General features: G+C 39.6%; 2 protein-coding genes across 2 annotated transcripts in view; one reads left to right on the top strand and one right to left on the bottom strand.

Annotated features, from left to right (window-relative positions):
- Positions 1-4,057: 4,057 nt before the first annotated feature.
- On the bottom strand, positions 4,058-16,607 carry atp6v0e2 (ATPase H+ transporting V0 subunit e2). The gene is made up of 4 exons (XM_086294766.1): positions 16,397-16,607; positions 15,792-15,839; positions 9,566-9,664; positions 4,058-7,418 (listed from the first exon to the last, which is right to left on the bottom strand). The coding sequence occupies exons 1-3, from the start codon at positions 16,498-16,500 to the stop codon at positions 9,571-9,573; spliced, it is 246 nt and encodes an 81-aa protein (XP_086150892.1). The 5' UTR covers positions 16,501-16,607; the 3' UTR covers positions 4,058-7,418; positions 9,566-9,570.
- A 1,120-nt stretch (positions 16,608-17,727) lies between these two features.
- The window catches only part of LOC147327138 (uncharacterized), a 30,306-nt gene continuing 29,622 nt past the window's right edge, over positions 17,728-18,411 (top strand). The window contains exon 1 of the mRNA XM_086294763.1: positions 17,728-17,935. Coding sequence (XP_086150889.1) covers positions 17,890-17,935 — 46 coding nt within the window. The 5' untranslated portion in view covers positions 17,728-17,889. The remainder of the gene's footprint in view (positions 17,936-18,411) is intronic.

The following is an 18,411-nucleotide window of genomic DNA, read 5'->3' as shown; positions in this document are numbered from 1 at the left end:
ATGTCATATTGATAAATTATGTTTATATTATATCAGTTACATAGCAGTGACATAGCAAAAGCTGGCTGCTGCCTTATATTACAGAGACAGCCATACAGTTCAGGCAGCGATATTTAGGTCAGATATAGCTGCTTGTGTAAAGATAGTTAATTCTTAATGTACTCTCAGAGGAAAGTAGGTTGTCATGGTGCATGAGCGCATTACACCACATTTTATGAATATTACAGAGGATAAGCTGCGTGGTGTTTGTGATTATCTGTGTCTGCCAGTTGAAGCCCATATGTGTTGCCCTCTCAACTATAGATAGATAGATAGATAGATAGATAGATAGATAGATAGATAGATAGATAGATAGATAGATAGATAGATAGATAGATAGATAGATAGATAGATACATACACACTTAAAGAACAATATTAACCTTTTCAACCAAAATACCACTGGGAAGTAAAACCCACCTTATTAGTCAATCATTTACCAAAAACACGCCTGTGTTTTCAAAAGATTGTGTAGATTTAAAGGATTGTTTACTCATTAATTTATGTCCATGGTGAAATTGCAGTTCTGCCCCACCATTAATTTAATTTCAGCTGAGAAATATAAATTAATATTTTCAATTTTATATTGCAATGAAATATGAGTAATAGTCACAGCCGAGCACAGCAATCTGAACTGCCCCTCCAGGTACATTGCTACTTAGTAGTCCCTCAATAATAAGTATTAATATTTATACACATGCGAAATGAGATTTTCTTCTTTTTTCTGAACTCTGAATGTTTCTTTTCTGCTGCCACTCTGTTACACATTCTAAGCTACATTTCAAAATATTAAGGTTGTAATCCTGTTTTTTCTTAGTATTTATACATGACTGCATTCTACTTAGTATGGTTCTGTTTCAATTGATACATCTCGATGTGTCATCTATGAGTTCAAAGTTCATTTATTAAATGTCTACCTATCACCTACCTTTTTTGTTACTCTGATAAAGAAATTTTGATTTATAGACACAGTAAAATAATAACAATGTAAAAAGTATATCATTATACAAACACAATAAGGTGTAAAATTCACAATGTATGACATCAGCCTTTAGCTCACTGCTGTCTCCATGGCTCTGTATTTCAACAACAACACCAATACTGGTTTAATAATTAATATAAAAAAAATTTTTTGGTGATTGCATTCAACACACATTATTGTTTTGACAATGAACTACTATTTCTTCTCAAAGATTGCTATGTTTAAAGTACAGAGCCCATAACTGAGTGTGTTATTTGCTGTTGCCAGCACTGGCTATCTTGTTTCATTAGCAACGTACAGCTATGATTCAGTGTCACCCCAAGCTGGATTTGAGTTTTAGCTAGCAAAAAACAGGGTTCAGACAAAGCATAAGCTTGAGACACCTGACTTCTGGAATGTGTTTTGGTAACCAAATCTTAACACTAAATATTTATATACTTAAATAAATGAATTTATGTATTTTACTTATGTCTGCAGGGTTTTCAACCATGCCTCCGGAAAAGATGGCAATCTCCAGCTGGCTAATGCTTTAGTGCCAAAAAACCTGCAGCTTCTTAACTGGCCACTGGTTGTTTGCTTCAAAACAAGTAAATCTCTATAGACTTCCATAAACTTTACAGCAGAAATCAAATATGTTTACAACCTAGCACAAAAAGGTTTTAGTTCTCTGCAGTCTTAATTTACCCGTTCTTGACGTCTGTCTAGGCGACAATAAAGTTATCTTAAGAGGCGTGGTTTCTTGGAGCCAGCCTTCTAGCCGGTTGCTGTGCTTCAACTTAGCTAAATAAAATGTTTGGCAGTGTTTTTATTGAATTGGTGAATTTCTTTCCTTTGTATTTTTCTATACAGCATTGGAAATTTGTGTTACTAATTAGGAGCTATTTGTGTTTGTGCCTCGAAACCAAAGTTGCTTGCATTAGCTGTTGTTTTCATTGGTGAATCCAAAATCTGAGATGGTGGTAGCCAAATTTGATAAAGGTGGCTTCAAAGTGAAGGAGGCCTCTTAACCAGATTCACAAACCACCTCCACTGGCTTCTTTTGACATGCAGCAGCTGTGGCTGTATTCACCCAGATTTCATAACCACAGGAGAGGGTTGGGAGGTTAATGGACTGGTAAATTCAAAACTTTGTCTTTTAGCCGAGCTCTCTCTTCACTACCACAGACTGGTATGTGCATTTCTGTTGACACTACACCAATCTGCTGGTCCAACTCATACTTCACCTTCTCATCACTTCTAAATGAGTTCAAGATATTTTAACTCTTTTTCCTCTGTTCTGTATCTCAGAAGGAGCAGAAGGAGGAGATTTTCAGTGAAGAACCCTGACCTCTCACCCCAGTTGTTTCATGCTTGGCTGCAGATCACTGCAGTGCATGCTGATGGGAACTCTCTGATGAAGCCAATAGAACCACATCTTCTGCAAACTGAAGAAATGCTTGACTGAGCTTCAAAAAGCAGATGCCCTCCTCAGCCTGGCTACACTTTGAGATTCTGTCCATAAACGTCAAAAACAGGATCAGAGACAAGCGGTAACTCAACATCCATTAAAAACACGGTGTACTTTATACCAAGGATGCAGACACAGCTCTCACCCTCACTCCATTCTTGTCAGCTTTCTCTGTGCCTATAAAGCACCAGTAGACTGGATGGTCAGATTCTCTTCTATTCCCTTCAGAAGGTCTGCAAGGGTGAAGATCTGGGCAACTGTTTTAGAACCAGGCTGGAATCTGCATTGCTTGTCCTAAATCTGAGGTCCCACCATTAGCTGGGGCCTCCGTTCCAGCACCCTAAAAGAAATTTTGCCGGGAGCCTGAGTACGATAACTGGAGCACTCACTCAGGATCTCCTTTTTGAAAATTGCAATCACCACTCCAGTCTGCCACTCCACAGGCACAATGCCAGATTACAACCTAACATTAAAGAGGTGTGTCAACTGAAACATTCCCATAATGTCTAGAGGCTTTAGCATCTCAGGGCAAATCTCATCCGAACCTGGTGCTTCCTGTCATAGCTCTTCTCATCTACCCTGTCAGTGACTTCTGCCAGTTGAGGCCAATATGGCCCTCCTCCATCTCTTCAGGCTCCTTTTAACATTTCTCCTAAAAAGACATTAATTGATGAGTTCTCTAGTTCAACAGCTCTTCAGTTTTCTTTGTTTGTTTTTTAGCAATGCACTTTCTTTTGATAGATTTGGGTGAGTGTCTATAAATCATGCATGCTTATCTTACTGCTCTGTTGTGACAATCTTGCATGAGGGAGTCAACCTTGTCCTTGATTACCAAGGTAACCTAAACTAGCTCAGCCCCACAGCATAGACCTCTGTCTCTTTTAGAGATAGTGGAAAATATCAACAGAGATGCTGCAAAAAGGTCAACACCAGGAAGGTTCAATGATATTTTTATTCTTAGCGCAAATACACAGCGATACAGTAGATCTACAATTCTGCTACAACTTCCCATCAGTGTTCTGGGTATTCACAGACATTTTTTTTAAAAAGTCACCATTTAAAAATGAATCAGTCTGTGTTTCTTATCATGTACCATCAATAAGACTAAAACTCTATAAGAGAAAAGGATAAGTTTAATTTGCAAAACATTGAGTAAAACATTCAGTACTTACTTGGCATATGATCTCACTTGAAATATGATTAAAATCACATTCCTAACAATGTGCAAATCCAAAAAAAACCTGACTGTATGGGCATGGACATGGAATTTCTTTGGTTAGTGCTAGTTTGGGATGGGACTTTTGTATCCTTTGAATGCTTGGTTAGATTATGACGTGGCAAATTTAGAAGCTGGGGCATCACTTTGGGCTCTTTGTATTTAGGAATCATTCGTGAACAGTTTTGCATGGGGGTGTGGCTTAGTGTGCAACAAAGTGTAGTCAGTTTAACGATTTCTTTAACTTTGCCTGTCAGTGTTTGTATGTTTGACCAGTCAGTTCATGCCTGTATATTCTCGGTGTGTCTGCAAATGTTTCTTCCACAACTGAAAGCCAACGCTCAGATGGAACATAAATAACTTGAAGAGTGCGATTGTATCCTATGAGACATAGTTCTTTATTAAGTATTTCACATACAGTGCCACTCACATACAAGCATTTACTTCACAGTAATACAAGGTTACATACAGGGTCCCAAATCCATAAACAATCCGATTTGTGATTTATTGAATGTTTGTTACCATGGTGACTCTTAACACACTTAAAAAAAAAATCTATCCTCGTCTATGCTGCCAGGAACATTTAACAAATGAACAGTAGCCAGTTATCAAAAATGAAAAGGAAAAAAAGTCACGAGAAAAAGAAATGAAATTGAAAATTTGAATGTTTTTTTTGAGCATTCATACTCTGCACATTTTACACGGGTTATCTGACGTCCCAGCGGTTCCCTCCTTTAGGTCGATTAGCTTGGATATGGGAGAATAATGACATTTGGTGTCCAGTGACGGACTGACTCTGCAAGCAAACTGTGGTTTGTTTTATGATGAGTGGGATTGATACTGTAATGTAATGGCTTTGTTTCCTATGGTAATCCTAACCAAAGGAAACAAACCCAAAACAAAACTGTACAGTCAGAACATCTAACAGAATTCAGATGTCAGGACAAAACCAGAGACATTTTCAGCTTTTCTTCACATGCAGTCAACTGCCACAAAGACAAAACAGTGCCAAAGTTACAAGACATGGTTGTTTTGACAAAAGACTGCATATAAAAGATGGAGGCGGTTTAGGTCTGAAAGTAAAGCCAGTGTAGAAATGCCTTGAACCTGCATTCTTTCATCTTGTAAGTTTATGATGTCAATTAGTAGTTTCAAGCTTTTAAAAAAAAAATACAGCATGTTCACCTTGCAAATTATAGTCCAATTTAGAGTAAAATAGATGAAAAGGCTGAGTAAGCTGCACAGCATGGACACCTTTTCACTGGCTAGGTGTTATTTTTTTGATTATTTAAAAAGAAGTGTATGGGCTCAGTCACTCATCTCGGGTCACACGAATAAAAAATGTGTTTATTCAGTAATGTGTCGAATCGTGTTTTAAAATGGAAAGAAGATCACTGGCTAACGATTTTATGCCATCCGTTTGTTTTGCAACCAGGACATCTGGAGGCATCAAATTGGGACTTGAAAAACCACTGGGTGATGTCACACATGCTGCTGACAGTTGAAATGCTCCGTTTGAGGCTTGTACACTGGTCTTCACATCCATGTGGGTGACGTTATGGTGGTTTCATCTATGTTTTATATATATATTCCAGTCTATGGTTTACCAGCACTAACAGACTACTTTGACCCTTAACTTGTGACCCTAACGAACACCTTCTTGAGGAGTTTCTAGTCTCAGTTTGAAAATTTGAAGTATTATTTAAAATGGTAAATGGTAAATGGCCTGCATTTGTATAGCGCTTTTATAGTCCCTAAGGACCCCAAAGCGCTTCACACTACATTCAGTCATTCACCCATTCACACACACATTCACACACTGGCGATGGCAAGCTATATTTAATACAACATGGTGTTCACTTTTTGTAAATACAGTCCTTTGTAAAGAAAAAAAGCCACTAAAGAAAAATATGAGGCCGCAGTTTTCCTCGGTTTCTCAGTCATTTCTGCCCGTGCTCATCACGTCCAGTTTCAAAAAACAAAGACGATGACCTGCTTCAAAAGCAGGTGTTCACGAACCAATGCGCGCCGCCGCCGTGGGCACGCCCGTCTTTTACGTGCAGTTAAAAGTCACCAAAACTTTGTCGAATAAGTGAGCTACTTGGGAGTCCATGTGATGTTTGTTTACACACTCTGGTTTACTTGCAGAGAAACTAAATACCAACTACAACAAACTTTACTGGTGAGCAAAGGCTACTTTGAGAGTGTAATCAAGTGTAATTGCACTCCAGTGACACGGGGCTCTGCATGTGTAAACTGCTGTAATGCACACATTGTTACACATCCGATTTTAGACTCACACCACCACCACCACAACTACAGAAAAAGGCAAGGGAGGGGGGGGGGGGGAAAGACAGAACACAATTTGGTCTTTCTAAAAAGTAGCTGTATTTTGATTTGGATTCTTTTTGGCTGAAGCAAAGCGGTTTCAGAGAAGAGGACAGGGAGGGCGAGTTCCAGGGAGGAGGGAAGGACGGGCGCTCAAGGTTTGGAGAGGGGAGGTGTAATTGTGGCAGTGGCTGGTAAGGTGCAATGAACTAATTTTGGGGGGTGTTTTATTGTGTACATGCTTTTTTTCTGTGTGCGATTATAAGGGCAGGGACTGCAGATGAAATAAGATAAATAACCAATAACTGCAATGATAAGACTTCTTATATTAAAATAAATTCAGAGCACTTGTCATTATTTCCCCAAACAAGAATTAGTGATGCATGCACGGGGATTGTTCGCCTTTGAATTAGAAAAAAACTCATATTCAGCCTATCAGAGGTTACAATGCTGCAGGTTTCTTCACATCTTATTTTAATAACGCACTTTTTCATCGCTTTGTTTTCTAAAAGCTCTCGAGAGTCTGAGTTTATTTGCTAAAGTTAAAATGAGGAATGCAGTGAAAGCGTTGTTTGAAGGTACATTTTAAAAATAGCAGATGTTAACACCCAATCTATCTGCAGCTTTGCTCCAAAAACACGTCCCTACAGTACAACCTACAGTGCATCTGTACACAGGCAGGCGAGAATTGGGCAGGATTTCATCAAAAGGGGTCAAGTGAAGAGGGGCTGAATTGGGCGATGAGATCACCATGGCAACGAGGACCTCCGTGGTGCGGAGCACGAGGGAATGTGGGAGGGAGTTTCACGCTGAAGTGCCCCCAAAGTGGAAGGAATCGCTCTCTGCTTATTTTTTTTTCTCATTTTTTTTTTACGTGCTTTCAGGAGATTCTCGTGGCCGCGGTCCAAGCGCCCACATTAATGAACTCTTCACACGCTCGCACACGCGCTCACACTCACACCCCATTACATCACGGGTAACAACACTTATATAACAGGACCTCGCGGACACTGAGGTGATTACACCGGGCTTACATCAGTGTCAGCAAGCCAAAATAAATACACACAGAAATCCATGTTCCTCGCTGACGATGGCAGCAACGCAAAAAGAAAATATGTACACGGAACTAAACTAAAGGATTGCACATTTCAAGTGGGGGGGTTGGGGGGGTGGTTACGCTTCACTTTCCTCATCTTGGTTTGTTCTGTAGTCACAGGATGAATTCAGCTTTTTTTTTTTTTTTAACTCTTATTATTCTTAAGATTCCTCAAGGTTACAAAAAACAAGGTGGCAAAACAAAATGAATCCACCCATTCTGCAGGCTGCTCGGGTGTTTGAGGACATGCCGAAACTAAAGGCGAGCAAACCAGAGGACAGGAAAGATGAGAGGCATCACATCGAACAGCCCTGCAACAGAAAGGAAAGCAAACATTTCAGCACAATCACAAATATGTCATCTTAAGGCGTGAATCGAACCAGCGTGTTTGTTGTAGCCAACAATACCCCCACCCCGAACAGCCTCTTTCAAATATTGTCAGCGCTGCGTGACCAAAAGCATCAGGGGACTCGTGTGGCAAACATGTCCTCTGAAAATTCATAAAAGTGCCCTTATTTTCTATTTCACCCGGCTCACATTTCCATGGAGTTGATAAATATTCACGCCTGAATGCCACCTCTGTCCCCAGGGGCTGTTTAGTAGTGAGCTTTTTTCCTCTTCTTCCCCCCACTGTGCTCTAAATTTGAAAAACTGAGCTTTTTTCCCTCTTTTCTTTTTTTAATTTGCGAAGAACAAATGAAGGCGCAGGAACTGATGGTACTGAGTGGCAGAAAAGGAAATACAGAAAAACGAAACAGCTCTCAGGTTTCTTCTCAATAATTTGTTTGCCTATGGCAACGGCTTGGTTTTTTTCTTTGAAACATAAAATGATTCCACACAGCTATGAAATAACCATTCATTTAAACTCTTAAAGGTCCACATATACGACACATGCACATGGTGATATGTAGCAAAAGGTCTCTACATAAAAACCTGTGTATTTCTTACCCCGTAATTCATCCAATTCATTGATTTGATTACACTTAAAGTCTTTTTTCCACAGTAAACATTTATGAACAGCCACTGTTTTTACTCAGTAATGGTCATTTTATGACAAAAAAAAAAAAAAAATCAGCAGTGAGCTTTTGTTTTGAAGGGTGATGTTCAGTGTGTGGGTGTACTTAAAAAGATCTGTGATTCTGCAGCGACTGTACAGACTGTATTTAATTTTTACCAGGGATGGGCATTTCAAGCATAATTACAGTCGCTTATCATATCCGAGCAGTCCTCAACTGCCACCTTCTGGTAACAACAGGACATTACATACAACCAGGTGACACCCCCCAAAAAATTATGAGGAAAAGAAACAGTTATATAAACAATTTGAGATTTTACATAAATAAAAGTGACCTAATAAGCTCATTTCCAGTTCCACACTTATTCCTGGACTGTACTACACCCAGCATGCATGTTTGTGCACCACCGTGCTGCCTTTGGATAACGCATGGAATCATCTAGACTAGCTTTGCATGATTATGCTCAAAATAATCCTTATATATCTTATACTAGGCTGTGGGGGCAGCCTCTTAAAAAAGCCACCTTAAGTAGTCTTTAGACTGAACGTCTGTCTGGCAGAGATTACTATTATTATGTTAAATGGTCAGATATTCTAATAAGATGCTCTGTTTTATGTACAGGTAATCTCATTATAGATAACTAAATAAATGTATTTTTTAAGTAGTTATTTGTAGCTGTTTATAGTGGAGACAGGAAAATGGTGCTAATGCCAATTTCTTGTGTTGGACTGACATTCAGTGAGCCAGTTACCCACTTTGCTTAGATTCTGTCATCATATCATGGACATGTCACCTGAAATCTACTTAACAGATTTTATAATTAAGTTTAATTTCCACTACTGAGCCATTTAACGGTAACAATGATCAATTCGGTGGACAACTAATTTAGAATTCATCCAATGTGCACAATTTTCAACAGGCTTGCGCTTACCTATACTCTTTTAGACCGGTCTGTTGTCCACCTCGTATCAGATCGTACCTTAAGGTCCAAATTAGTCACCTCAGCCGCACAAGAATCCGGGTCAGTGGCAACAAGTATTAAATCCCGGTTCTTTTGTATTCTTTACGGCCAAAAAGACACAGCTCAGAAGTGGTCCTTTTACTTTAAAAATGATCTTTATTTTACATATCCGGGATATGGAGACCTGAACACAAAACACACAACCCAAGGTCTGAAGCACAAACGGAAGCCTAAGTATTTATATACTTGTTCTCCACGTCACACCACACTTTAAGTTTCGATCCAACAGCCTAGTTGGTTTCACTTTCTAGCTGCAAAAGCACGCTCTGCAAAAGCATGTAATTTCCTGTCAGCACTTTTGGCACAGAGTGTACTCAGAGTTGGGCCTTTCTTATAAAGCAATATAATCAGCATATAAACATTTAAGATGATAAATTTAAACCTCAGCATTGCCTCTGAGGTCCTGCTCAGGCAAACTTACCCTGTTTACTCCCAGAAGTAGCGCAGGTACCATATAGTTTCATTCTTGAGCTGAGGACCAAACAGAGGGTTGGTCTGGGCCAGAATGGCTATCAACCAACTAGAAAGAGAAAGTGAGAGAGAGCAGATAAATGACAAAGCACCATCAGTGTGGTGAAAGAACATGGGTGCATTTATCATGGTTGTAACCAGGTCACGGTACCATTCGATCGTATGAGCTGGAAAAAAAAATCTGATTCCAATTGAAGCAACTTTTAAAAAAATGATTCTGTTTAGGGCTGTTCGATATGACGATATATATCGGATGACGATATAAAAACGCTATCGTTTGTTTCGTGGTGTCGCAAAATAAACTGTTTACGGCAATATTTTTTCATCGTTTTGATGGTCACTGTAGTGGCTATATTAATTTCTTAAAGTTCTCTCTTTCTCTTATATTTAATATAACCACACTACAGACGGACAAGCACCTGTTTTTATGCGTTGTCGTTAGCAACAACGACAGTAAAACCTTCGCATGTCCGCTTGTTTATTTTCCACATAAACCTTTCACAATAAAGCTCAAGATCCTGTTGAGACTTCAAAATAAACTGAATCACGTGAAAGATTATGCCGAGTATTTACGGATGAGAAGCAAGACAGAGTCATCAGGTGCTAAAAAATAAACCTTAGACTCAAACGTTAGAACAGGCTTTTCCTCGCAGCACGCCGTGTAATAAATACTCACAAAGAAAACGGCGGCCGTTACAACTTATGTCTAAAAATGCATCGTTTCACGCATCTGTTAAAACACTCGTTTCCAGGTACACGACGCCCAGCTGGAAACACTTCACGCGAGTCGAGCTGCCCGAGATTCACAGAATTTACAGAAAATGTTAAATTTTTGTGATTTATATCTTTATCGGACGATAGAATTCTTATATTGGGATATGAGATTTTGGTCATATCGCACAGCCCTAATTCTGTTATAAAACGTTATCAGTTATTTATGCCAATCATTACTAACAAGAAAAACAAGGAATTCAATACCATCATAATTTCTATCTTTTTAAAATACAAAACTGACATGAGAGAGAGGAGTGCGACCTTCATCCCTCTTTACTGGACTTTAAGTCAGACGCTCTTCTGGGAACTTATTATAGAGTCAATTTAGAAAAAGTGATTAATAGCAGATTAAGAGTCAGGCACAGCAACTTAAGCAGGACGCTTATTTGTAAAGGTGAAGAAAAAGGAGTGGTGAGGGTCTAAGAATCAGTCTCTCTGAGTGGTCTTGACTGAGACGACAAAATTACTTTTTATCTTTATGAAAGCAAAAGGACACTTCAGAAGATGTGGACAAAGAATCGAGGCAACGACTGACTGTTAAAAGAAGGATGTAGAACTGCCCCACATAATAATAGTAATAATGAAAAACAGAAGAAAGATGAAATTCCAATCTGGCTCCTCTAAATGTCAATGTGTTAGAAACCCTCCAACACAGTTTGCATCAGTGTCAGCTTACACAAACACTTTCTGTTATTATCTCAGGGCTTCAGTAAAAATACCAAAAATAAGAAAAAGAAAACAGATTGGCTGTAGTGTTCTATTTGTAGCCAGTATCTACTGCTGAAGTTCTGCCAGAGGCAGAAAACTGGGTCATAAATTAGCCGAAGCCAACTGTAGACACTTGTAGAAAGCAGTCTGTAGCCTGAGCGAAGGAAGAGTTTATCCAATGCAGAGAAACATGAAATGGAAAAGAAGGTCTCCTCGTTTGTTCACAGCACTTTTAATAAACTGGTTAAAACCTTTTCTGCTTTTATTTTTCTTCCTGTAAGCCAATCTGTGCATGTTTTTAAACGCTCTTCGTAAATAAGCTTGTTATTATTTTTGGGAAAAGAACAGCAGACACTCACGACACACAGCGAGATTTGTGGAACAGATCTGTACGGCTGATCCAGGTACATCATTTCCAGGCTAAAACTGTGCAAACAGTGTATGTTTACAGTACGAATGCTGTTGTTGGTGGAGGTTTATCCTGAGGGTGCCCAGCTCCCTCTAGTGGTAGAATGATAATCTTATTTATGCACATCCCACCTCTTCTTGCATCCCCATTTTTTAATCCCCCTTAAAACGGCGACTGCTTTTGAAAGCTGAACATTTCTGATGATAGACCAGAGGACCAGAGCCCTCCTACACATTTGCAGGTCCCCCACAGAGCCATAGCCAAACGAGTGCACGGTACTGGTGTTCCCTGAAAATGAATGCTGATTGCCATGTCACTTTGTGTATATGCCAAACTGCTGTTTGTTTTATAAAGCATTTCAGTCGGGACCACTATGCTGAGAAGAATATTGTTACTGTCGTGGTCGTTTTCATCTGCTGTAATTTACTTTAGCTGCGCAGCTCTCCTCTGGGACCTCTTTTGACCATTCCATGTGATTACACACAAAGCTGGAGGCAGTGATAGAAGAAGCAGGACTTAACCGCAGTACAGAGCAGATATCAGAGACAACAAACACATTGATGAAATATGAATGCAAATATTAAAACACACAGACTGCAAACAAACACAAACTATGAATTCTTTTTATTTCATGCTGAGGTGGATGAAGATGTTTTGATTACGAGCTGCCATCAACATAATCTGCTGATTTTTCCACACTGATTCATTGGGGAGGCTGCGGGTTGCAAAGCAGTTTGCAGCTGTGCACCAACTGTAGGCTACATGAGCTTAAACAGCAAACCCTTTATGAGATTTATCAAGGATAACAACTGAGCCATTACTGATACTTCCTGCCACTGAGATCCTTCAGTCTTTGTTACCTGTCTGGGTTCATTCCTGTGTTTCAGTAGTCTTATTAGTATGCTGGTATTTTAAATGTAGATATGGACAAATTACAGACACATAAGGCCAAATGAAAGATTTGAGTCAGCCCCACTAGGTGCATACACATATATATGCATCTACAACACTGGGAGTTCATATCTTTTTCAGTTTGACCTTCGTTGTGCTATCAGACGAGAACAAGCCTGGTTAGTTTTCTCATCTTTCGGATTTCTGTCTCAACCAAACCCCAATTTGTGCTCTCTCTCGCTCTCTTATTGCACTTGGGAAAAACAAAAACAAAATAAAACTCGTGTCAGCAGGAATCAGCTGGCTGATGGCGTTGCTGTGACTCAGCTCGTCAGGTGGCAGATGTTTTACAGGGTTTGTTATCAGTGTGTAACTTGACTTCTAGGGCCTCCAGCACACACGGGATGTTGTTAACCCAATGCAGAAGTATCCTCCTTGTAAAATGTAAAACAGATGTCCCATTGGGCATAATTAATGCTTTTGAGAGAAAGAAAGGCAGAGAGCATCCATTTTCCTTGATTTCCCTCGCCTCACATGAAAGCAGCATGGAGCTGTTAGCTGATAGAAATAACGAGTTAAAAGTTGGATTTTAGTTGATTCAGTTGAGTAAAAGTGTTTTTATTGGTGAGAGTTGATCCACAAGGTTTACAAAGCGTCTTATTTTCCTTGACATCAAACAGCACGTCTATCCTTACTGCACAAGGCGACCACTTCCAAACTTGGCTCGCCTTTCTACACAACTTAACTGGTTCTATCTGGGTCTCATCTCCATTTTCACCTTGTTTATTGAAAAAAAGTGTCAATACATTTCATCAGAGTTTTTGTCCTCATGCATTATCATCTTGTTTTTGTAGAAGAAAACTATGACGAACATTATTGCTTAATTAACAACCTATTCATCACTGTTGCTTTTTAAAACGTAGCTGTAGATCTTCTCGCTTCATGTGTATCAGCACGCACGAGTTTCCACCACATGACCTGCTGCAGGTTCTGACTACAGTGACTCTCCAGCACAGAGCAGATTTTAAAGAGTAGAGCAAGAGTTACGTGTGCAGCTGCAGTCCCAGATGTTGGAGTGTGGGTGACTGTGGGAGTGAGATCATCAGTGGGCAAGCAGCTGAATGACACTGAGGACTGGCTCAATATCAGCCTGGCAAGAGTTCAACGGGCACACAAACAACACACAGGAAGGGCCAGACCTCAATGGTAAGCAGTGACTGAACTTTCAAAATAAGAGCAAGGGGACTGCCTGCTAGTGTTGTTCTGTCAGATAAATTGTAAAAAAAAATCCTAACGTGAGTCACCAAATATATTTCCACAGCAGTCAACATTCCTGGGCAGGTCACTGACCTGGTCTGTGTGTGAGGAAACACTGATGTTTATTTTCATACTTCATATGTTGGTCACTAAAATGCTACAGCCACAAAAAACATTTTATTTACAGTAAAAAAAAATTTAAAAATAAAAAAATAAATAACATGGTTTCATATTCTTATGAAACCAATGGTAACTTATGTCATGCATTTGGCAAAAATTTACCCTTGGAGATAGAGCCAGGTAAAAAGACCCTGTCCCCTCTGTGCCTCTAAAAATTCTCAATTTGCTAGTAAGCCTGTGGCAAATACAAATCAAATCAAAATACATTTATATAGCACATATTAAAACAACAGTGTTGACCATAGTGCTTCACAGTCAGTAAAAACATGAGACAATTAAAACAAACAATAAAACAGGACAACAAACAATAGGTAACAACACAATAAGCTAAAACAGCCAACTAGTTAGAATCAAAGGCCGAAGTAAAAAGATACGTTTTAAGACGTGATTTAAAAGACTGGATAGACTCGGCAGTACGAATATGAACACGGAGGTTATTCCAGAGTCTGGGTGCCACGGTTGCAAAGACCCGGTCACCTCTCGACTTCATTCGAAACCTAGGTTGTGCTAGGAGCCTGTGATTGGATGATCTAAGTGCTCTGTTGGGATTGTATAAGAGGAGTAGTTCAGAGAGATAGGTGGGCGCTAAATTATTCAGAATTTTAAAAGTGAACAAAAGAATTTTAAAATCTATGCGATATTTAACAGGGAGCCAATGTAATTTGGCTAAAATTGGAGTTATGCATTCATAGATTCTCGTACCTGTTAAAAGACGCGCAGCTGCATTTTGAATTAACTGAAGCCGGTAAAGAGAAGAGTGTTGGAGGCCCGAGTAGAGGGAGTTACAGTAGTCCAATCTGGATGTGATAAATGTGTGGATAAGCTTTTCAAGATCCTTTAAAGGAAGGAATGGCTTTGCTTTAGATATGTGACGCAACTGGCAAAAGCTGTTTTTTACCACAGTGGACACCTGTTTCTCAAGTTTAAAAGAGCCATCCAGGAACACTCCAAGGTTCCTTACAGTGAGCGAGAGATGGCTAGCGAGAGGGCCTAGGGCATCAGCTAACTGGTCTAGCGGAGTGTGACTACCAAAGACTATGATTTCGGTCTTATTCTCGTTCAATGTAAGAAAATTATGTGATAACCAAATTTTAGCTTCATGCAAACAGTTGAACATCAGACCCTTTATTAGTTACACCTCACTAACAATCTCTATCTTTCGCTCTCCAAATCTCAAAGGTGCTCTATTGGATTAATATCTGGTGACTGTGGAGGCCTTTGGAGTTCAGTCAACTCACTGCCATATTCAAGAGTTTGAGACGATTTGAGCTCCAGCGTGTAGCAGAAGCCATTTCCCTAAATCATTACACGACAGCTAACTTGAACTGGGGACACAAGGCATGGTGGATCCATGCTTTCATGTTCTTTATGCCAAATTCTGACCAGCCCAACCAAAGGCTGCAACAGAATCTAAGACTCATTAGACCAGACATTGTTTTTACAGTCTTCCTTTGAAAATGTTTTGTGAGTTTGTGCTAAATAAAAGAGCAGGAGTGGTAACGGTGTGGTCTTCTGCTGCTGTAATCCATCGGCTTGAAGCTTCAAAGTGTTGTATGCTAAGAGATGCTTCTGCACACCTCAGTTGTAACAAGTGGTTATTTGAGTTACTGTCGCCTTCCTATCAGCTCAAAGCAGTCTGGCCATTCTCCTCTCATCTCTGGCATCAACAAGGCATTTTAGCCCAGGTTACTGCAGCTCACTGGATCACCATTGCTTGGCACCAACAGCCATTCCCCATTCAAAGTCATATTTCAATCACCTTTCTTATCTATTCTAATGATCAGTTTGAGCTTCAGCAAGGAGTCTACATACCTAAATTCTTTAAGTCGCTCGAATGTGATTGGATAATTAGATCCCTGCATTAATGAGCCCTTGAGCAGGTGTACTTAACAAAGTGGCCAACATGCAAAATGACAACAGCTACATACCAAAGAAGAGTAAGCAAGTAAGTACTTACAACAAGTAGCAACAGATCGCTGTAAGGATCAGACTGGTGACAATCACACTGTCAGAGAGAGCAGAGGAGTCAGAGTCACACGTGCCCACTTTTACTATTATAACATTCATAAGCAAACATTATTAAAATTAGATCCCGAGTCACATACTGAGCAATACTGGACATTAATGCACAAACGATAGAAATATTGTAATCACACAGTTTTTCAAGGAGACTGGCCCTGACTCCACGACTTACAATCTTCCCCGTACTCTGCTTTTCACAAATAAAACCATCAGAATGACTTTTGTCCAAACGAGCCGACTCGACCTTTGAAATTACTGGTAGTGTGTGTGTGTGTGTGTGTGTGTGTGTGTTTGGATGGAGGGATAGCTGAATGACTGTTTCGTGGATGACGCTGGGCCTCCATCACCAGAAGAGGAACAGGAGCACGCTCGCGCGCGTCGCATATGTCTAAAGATTCTTTCCGACCGACACAGCGAAAACACTAACAGCAAGGAAAATACAATTATAGTTACAAAGTATAATAATAACACTGTCAAATGAAAGGGAACGCAAAATGATGTCGTTAATTGTATCCAATTAAAAGCAGTTACACCACCTACCCCCGATTGGGTCCTTTGGGCACTAAAAACGGAGCTACGACCCCCACCAACGCCCATAACGTGGTGAAGCAGATCATCGGCAGGGCGAGAGAATGATAGACCATGGCTTCAGTCCGCAGGACCCCGCAGATGTACAAAAAAATCTCTGCTTGTCCTTTTGAAGATAAAGATGCTTCAATGGCCGCTGAGCCAGTCTGTCGCTTCTGTTAGGGACCCGCCCAAATCAGTCGCTGCTGTCGATGATTGGTTGAAAGCTCTGCTAAAGCGACGTTTTATTGGTTCAGCCTGCTGTCTTTCAGCATTACAGAACGGGGGGATTGGACGGATGTATATGCCAGCAGATTAGAGGCAAGTGCAGACCCCCTCACCATCACCACATCACACACCATGCTTTCAGCAGAAATCTATATATTTAATTAATTAATTAAACCATAACCAAATATAAAAATTTCTAATAAGTTAAGTTTCCATATTTGTTTTTCTGCTACAGCTTCTTATTGTATACTTCCTTTTAGTAAATGGTACTGGTATTCTAAACATCCAAATATCATGTCACATTTGACCTCTGACCTCACTGTTACATTTCACATCTGCTCAAGTAAACCCTCAAATACATTGTTTTTTTTACAAACTGAACTGGAATGACTGACTGTTCACTTTATAATTTCAAATAAAGTTTGGAAAAAAAACATTGTTTTTACTGGGTTTCAAACAGCTTAAACTTCATTTAAAAAGAAGAAAGAAAACCAAATGAGTACATATTTAAATTTGCTGTCTTATAAGCAAAATTTGGTGCTTATGATACAGTAGAAAATGTGTTGAGAGGCATTTGATGTGAATCACTATGTCATTTGTATATGCTCCTTTCATATCCCCTGTTGATGGCTTTGCTACAGGATTTAATATTTTTAATCTTCAATTAATCTTCAGTTGAAGTGAATACATGTAAAAAAAAAAGGATAGTTTATTCAGAATTAAACCCTCATAGGGAATTATAGTTAAATGCTGGAACAGTTAACAGAATGAAATAAATGAATCTAAAATGCAAGTAAAACAAAATTATTGACAAAACATTAAATAAAACCCACAAAAAAATAATTGTAGTTGTACAATTTATTGATCTTTAAATATTATATTGTTTTCTATTCTTTTCAACGTGTAAATCTCGCAGTTTGATGTCAAGCCTTTAGGAAAATTATGAAAAGACCGACGTTAACGCTTCCGCGGTTTTATTTTGATGGGTGTGGAAAGGAAGCCGTTTTTCCTATTTTATTGTTGAAAGCAATAACCGGAAAAGTGTTTTGCTGTAATCCAGTTAACTTGATGACCGTACAATCGGAGGCGGATCAGCGGGGAATGTTTCATATGAGCCGGTACTGGCACCGGCGAGCTGTCGGCGCTTAATGAAGGGTGGAAGTGTGTGACTGTGTACAGAGGGACAGCTGGGATTTAATGCCGAGTGAGGCCCGCTAATGTGTGGACGGTAAAAGCTGATGAAGTTCACCAGAGATATCTGCCGGCTGCTAGGCTTAAGAGGCGGTGAGTAATACTGCCAGCCAGCCGTTACCAACTTTCGGCTCTTCGGTGAAATAAAGTGGTGACACTGGTTGGTTGCTCTGTGGACTTTCTGTTTTTATTGAATACTGTATCTCAGAGCCCCTATTGTCCAGGCTTCAGTAGCACTCACAATTAATAACTTTCGGAAATAGTCTGTATATGTGTTAGAAAAATATGCCAGAAAGATGTATAAAACATAAAGAGTCAAACAGACTATTCAGAGATTCAGTAGCTGTACTGTTATCCGTCACCTGCCAACATATAATGATGTTGGTGGCATTTTCCGAGTTTCTATAGTTGCTACATTGTTACATTTACATATGAATGAAGTGTGGCCTTTTTGAGTGTTATAAGACCAAACTGTGTTTTTAGGTTAATAGAAGTTGGACTCAGGTGGAGAGTGGGCGTTTTAGTCACTCCTGCCTGTAATTTTAATTGTTCTTCGTGTTTGTGTAAGT

This window comes from Aulonocara sp. 'chitande type north' Nkhata Bay, linkage group LG6, assembly GCF_057382095.1.
Source record: "Aulonocara sp. 'chitande type north' Nkhata Bay isolate Kocher_YH1m ecotype deep benthic linkage group LG6, A_spYH_male_GT1.1, whole genome shotgun sequence".
NCBI lineage: Eukaryota > Metazoa > Chordata > Actinopteri > Cichliformes > Cichlidae > Aulonocara > Aulonocara sp. 'chitande type north' Nkhata Bay.
The sequence above is the reverse complement of the archived record's forward strand: the minus strand, read 5'-3'. Positions and strand labels throughout refer to the sequence as shown.